A 5896-nucleotide genomic window follows, 5' to 3' on the forward strand; every position below is an offset into this window, starting at 1 on the left:
GAGAACTTATCCTGAGGATTGAAGTTTAATTATGACACCACATCAAAATAAAAATTTCCAACAGTTCTGGAATTTAATTCCATCCATATACATGCATAGCAACAATGTATTTTTTAAGAAATATTTTTTTTCTCCCATAAGGACATTGGAATGATCATTGTACAGTACTATTCCCAACCCACCCACACCCCTCCTTCCCATTATGTTCGTCAACATCAATAAACGTACTTCTTTTAAATTTTCTTTGTTTTTCTTTTCTTCACTCATTTTTAGTGGGTAACAAATAATTTCTGCCAAGTCCCCTTTTATAATACTGCTTTCAGTAACGTTTTTCCTCATTTACAAAGTATTGCGTTGAGAGCACATCTTTAAAAAGGGAGACCAAAATGTTATCCGCAAACAGAAATACGAGTACTATACAAGAAAGAATGCTGCCATCGTCATGAAAACATCCACTTCGGAGTCGAAGAAAAGAGACAGGGACAAACAGTTACATACATATGCAAAGCTGCGTGTATATGCCAGAACATGAGATGTAGGGTGCCTGTGCCTGGTTATCCCCCGAAAACAGTGTTTTAAGGCTGAGAAGTCATGAATATCAAGCTGCAAATGACATTTAGGCATATACAAAAACGTTACAGCAAATAAGAATACACAAGTGCTTCTGAGAGCTATTTTGTGTCTAAAATGTTTTTGTTTTTGTTTTTGTTTTTGTACTTCGTGTGACTATTGTCTCCTTGAACCTACATTACAGTGTAAACAATATGTGTGCTACACAAGAATGACTATACAATAACATTACAAACAACTCTGATATAAATTTCCTTTTTGAATTTAAATTAAGAGCACTACTTCTATTAATACTGATTGTAAAATAAATAAAGGTGAAAGTGGCACCAATATTACACTTGTCATTTTTTTTCCATTTTTTTCCTAACCAATGATTTGCATTAAGTCTTAAAATGATGACCAAAGAAGCTTCTCTTGATTGTCCACAAGCAGTATATAAAACTGCATGATGTACTACTCCAGACACGACAGAGTACCCAAATAAAGAGAAAATGCTGGGGGGAGGGGGAGAAGGAGGAACGAGGGAGTGAGGGAGCTAGGGAAGAAAGGGAGAAAGGATGGGTGGAGTCAGAGGGAAGGAGAGAGGGAAAGAGCAAGGGCTTCATTTCACGTGTTCAGCGGCGTGTGACGAACAGTAGAACTTCTTGTGAGTGATAAAGTTTGACAGGTTATTGAACTGGATGTCACACAGGCGGCAGTACTTGCCGCTGCCTGTGTTCTGGGCTGAGCCGTTGAGGCCCTTGGTGGCGGCCGGCGGCGGTGGCGGTGGCACTGCCGACTCCTCTGCCGGAGACTTAGCCCCAGGGGAGGTGTTCTCGGAGGCCTCGGCCGGGTTCTCCGTGCTCCACGTAGGGGAACCCGTGTGCCCGTCTGTGGAGGGGCCTGTGTGCTGGGTCTGGTTCTCCTGCTGCGGGGTCGAGGTGGCCGGGCGATCCTCTGACTTGTGTCCTCCGTTCATGATCACCATGCCCCTGCTGTTGGGCAGCAGAGGGAGTGCCTCTTTGCCCGGGTGCGGGCACCCGTTGGTGGAGGGCGGTGGTGCTGGCAGCTCCTTGCCCGTCTCGGCGGTGCCGTTCACGGCAGACTGCTCCTGCTCGCTCGCCTCACTTGGTGTCAGTAGGCCACCACTCAGGAAGTCGCCAGGCTTCATCCCGAAGTAGGGCGGTGAGATTTGCTCACTGCCCTTTACCTTCTTTATTGCTCCGGGGTAAAGGCAGTGGGGCAGGAACATGTTCTTGCCCTCATCACTGTTGGGCCCGAGGTGTTGGTCGGAGAAGGCCTTCAGCGCTGGTGCCGGGCCCAGGTGGTGTGTGGGATACAGGCCGCCGTTTGGCACTATCAGGTCTCCGCCGCCATTTTTCTCACACTTGACAGGGTTCTTGTCGTAGGCGTCCTCGGGATTGACACCTTCGTTTTTTACTTCAGGAAACACGGGGGGCGGTTTGAGCGGCCCAATGTCGTGTTGCGATGCCGTCACGGGGCAAAAGTTCTGTTTGTGGGCCAGGTAGTTCTCCACCTTGTTGAAGCTGATCTTGCACACGGTACATTCATGGTAGTCCAAAAGTCTTTTGGGCGAGTTGCTCGACTTGTCAGGGAGTGGCGAGCACTTTTTGCTGAGATCGATTGGGGCGTCCAGCTCGTGTGAATCGACAGTGTTGCACTTGGGACCGAGGATGGACTTGCTGACGGTGAGCGAGGCCTCCAGGTGCTTCGGTACCATGCCTGGGAAGATGTCGCAGCGGGGGTGGAATCGATCGGCAAGGCTCTCCACGGCCTCCTGGGAGGTGCAGGGATTGCCCAGGGGAGGGCCTCCCAGGAACCCTGGCTGGTGCGGCCCCATGGGGGGCCTCTGCTCCTGGTCCGGGAGGCACATCTCGTACATCTTCCTGCGTTTGCGCGTCCTCATGGTCCTCTGCATGGCGGGGACCTTGTTGCTGGACATGCGCTTCATGGGCGGGTCATGGCGTGTGGCGCAGTAGTATTGCTTGTGCACCATGAAGGTCTCGTGGCGGCTGAAAGTGATGTTGCAGGCCTCACACGTCGTTTTGTTGGGATCATTGTCCACCTCGCCCAGACCCGTGCTGGGGCTCTTAACCTCCGGCTGTTTTCCGTTCAGACGTTCCTCCCCACCGCCAGTTGGCGTGGCAACCTTTTTCACCTGACCGGTGAGGTCCTTTTCAGGCCCTTTCCCCCCAGCGTTAATCATGTCCAACACAGAGGAGTTGATGCAAGCTGACGGCAGGAGGTTGTTATCCGTCTCCGGGGGGTGGCAGCCTGGGAGAATCCCCACTGCACTGTGCCCACTGTTTGGGCTCACCGAGTCCTGCACGGGCTTCTCTGTGATCCCCGAGAAGTCGGGCGACTTGGTCATGTGTTGCCAGCGGCTGTTGCAGTAGTGCTTCTTGTGGACCAGGTAGTTGTCCAGGTTGTTGAAGGTGATGTTGCACTCGAAGCAGGTGGCACCCTTGGGCATGAGCGGGCTGTAGATGACCGGCGGGTAGCTGTTGCCCCCGTGGCGCAGGCGCCGATGGACCAGCTCGGACATCTTGGCCAGGATCTCCGACGCCTGTGGGACCACGGAGATGTCCTGCGAGAAGGCGAACTGGGACAGGAAGGGCCCCATGGGGAAGCTGGGGCCCATGCTGTGCTGCACGGGTGAGGAGGCCAGGCGGGGACTCGACGGCTCTGACTTGATGCGGGTGTAGGAGAAGCTGGCCTTGCTCACCGGATGCCCGTCGGGCTTCTGCATGGCCAGCGCTGGCTTCTTCTCTGGACGCTCCAGCTCGCCACTGGCGTCTGGGCTGCCGTCTTTCCCCAGCGGCGGCAGTGCCACTCCGCCCTTGGGGCTCGGGAGGACCATTTCCTTCCTGCCGGACAGCTCTGCCCGGGCCTGCTGCAGGGCGTCGTCGGCGCTCCGCGGGGAGTGTTCGCTGCCGTCGTTTTCGCGGCGGAGTTTCCCCGAGTGGCCATGCAAGTCCTGATGCTGCAGCAGCTCCCGGTGGTTCTGGAAGCTGATGTGGCAGTGACTGCATCGGAAGGCCGCCTGTGACAGGTGCGAGAGGATGTGGTGCTGGAATGTGAGCAGCGAATCCGCCGTGTAGTTGCAGATTGTGCATTTCAGGCTGGTGCCAGGGGGGAGAGTCTCCTCCATTTTGACACCTGGGAAGAAGATAAAAAACATAACAAGTTTTAGATCTGCACTCTTCCCTGCAGATATCCCTCTCCCCACATATTAAGCACAGCTGCTACCGGGTCCTAAATTATAACACACTTATCACCCCCACAAACCCCCTGACACTGGACTAAAAATACATGATAAACTGTCAACAGCAGAGGCTGACAGGGAAATGAGTATATTTGCAGTGTGTGTGCGATTTGCTACACAACTGTAATCCAAATATGATCCCATCAAAAACATGCACAAGATGCAATCTGTCTGCAGCCATCTGTCAATAAAATGCTGAGAGTCAGATATCACTGAATTCAGGAAAACTCATTAAATGACTTTCCTGTTGGCCCCAAGAAAGAAGCAGTTGATAAATACTTCAGCTTCTGCTCCTTACAGCCCAGGTGCACGAGTTCTGTACTTGGCAACTGAACCGTTTGACCTTGACAGTCTCATGCTCCATGAGCGGAAAATAAAAGATGGCAATTAAGCCCAGGACTTTAATCCCTCTCTGAGTCCAGCCCTTTCATTCGTTAATTTCCTCACATGGAAATATTAGATAGAAATGTAATGAAAGTGGGTTTGATGAATCTCCAGACGTGTAAACACTAGACTGCCTGCCATCCCATCAGTGCAGATGTGGAGCACTCACCGCTGTGCGTGCTTAAGTGCATCTCCAGGGCCCGGGGGCTGGAGAAGCTCTTGTTGCATTGTGGGAAGGGGCAGGTGCTGGGCGGCTGCTGGTGGTGATTGGTCTCTGTGTCCTCAGCCACACTCTCTAGCTCCCTCTGGCGTCCGCTGCAGTAGTACATCAAGTGAGCCTGGAGGTTCCTCTCGCTCCGGAACCAGATGCCGCACGCTTTACAGGGGAAGATATCCTCTGGGGGGAGAGAATACACACCTGGTCAGGTAAACGTCACCATCTCTACACTGTTCTTCTCTCTTACAATGACACATTGTAGCAAGGCAATTTCTCCCTACTGATGTGAAACCATCTCTACCCCTAGAACGACATACTTGTCCAAGAGAAACCACCACACATAATCTGTTCCAAGGTCAGCTGCTCACATTAACGCACATCAAGGTCATTTTAAGGTCATAGCTAAATAGCAGTCAACACAGTAGGCTGACAGAAACTGACATGATTGTCTGTGTTACTGTTAATCTCCATCAAGGGCAAATAGACTAATATGGCCGCACACTTATGGTTGCCTTCCTACTTGCCGAGCTGAATCTGCACATGACCCTTATTAAGTCAATTATCATATTTGCATAAGAGTTTATTCTTTGTTCAAAGTTGGGAGTCAGTGTATGTGTGCAATTTATGCCTGAAACTGAAGGTCGGCCTTTCTTATCCATGACACCTTACTTGGAGAGGTTAATCAGTCTGATTACACCTTCCCAGTTTGCCTACTGATTACGTTTAATCTACTGTAACTGTGCTGTGGTTAGTGAGAATGAGTTTGTAACCTTGATGGTCTCGGCACACAGAAGTTCTTCACTAACAAAACTGCATCCAAGTTGCAAACCAAATTGCCACAAAATATAGATCATATTATAGGGCACACTTACTTTACATATGCTTTGTTTTATTTCAGACAATACTCAACAGTAACACACTATATAACCTTCTATATCGCTTTAAAAACAGGTTTTAATGTTTATCTGTAGAACACTATTATGTTTGAATGAATAAAATGGTGACTGTGACAGCAGTAGTTCGTTTTCTGGGTAGGTAAGGTGTGTGTGTGTGAGAGAGAGAGAGAGAGAGTAAGTATGTGTGTGTGTGTGTATACGCATAAGTGTGTTTTGGTGAACATGTCTCACTTATCATGCCAGCTTATGTGTTGTTATTAAATGCTTAATTTAATGCACCAGCGCTAGGGTGCACAGTTGCTGCTACTTACTGTTGACGACGACAGTGGGCAGTATGGAGGCCTTGTGTGTGTGTGTGTGTGTGTGTGTTTTGCAGTACTTACTATTGACGATGGCAGTGGGCAGCATGGAGGCCTGGTGTGTGTGTGTGTGTGTGTGTGTTTGCGCACGCGTTTTTGCGAGTACTTACTATTGACGATGGCGGTGGGCAGTATGGAGCCCTGGTGTGTGTGTGTGTGTGTGTGTGAATACTTACTATTGACGATGGCGGTGGGCAGTATGGAG

The 5896-nt window shown here is 50.2% G+C and overlaps 1 protein-coding gene across 1 annotated transcript in view; it reads right to left on the minus strand.

Annotated features, from left to right (window-relative positions):
* Nucleotides 1-142: 142 nt before the first annotated feature.
* Nucleotides 143-5896, minus strand: part of zfpm2a (zinc finger protein, FOG family member 2a) — a 154557-nt gene continuing 148803 nt past the window's right edge. Inside the window, exons 6-8 of the mRNA XM_048260979.1 lie at nucleotides 5868-5896; nucleotides 4389-4616; nucleotides 143-3729 (exon numbers count right to left, since the gene is read on the minus strand). The exon at nucleotides 5868-5896 is cut by the window's right edge and continues 178 nt beyond it. Of these exons, the coding sequence (XP_048116936.1) occupies nucleotides 1172-3729; nucleotides 4389-4616; nucleotides 5868-5896 (2815 nt within the window). The 3' untranslated portion in view covers nucleotides 143-1171. The remainder of the gene's footprint in view (nucleotides 3730-4388; nucleotides 4617-5867) is intronic.

Source organism: Alosa alosa, chromosome 13 (genome assembly GCF_017589495.1).
Source record: "Alosa alosa isolate M-15738 ecotype Scorff River chromosome 13, AALO_Geno_1.1, whole genome shotgun sequence".
NCBI lineage: Eukaryota > Metazoa > Chordata > Actinopteri > Clupeiformes > Clupeidae > Alosa > Alosa alosa.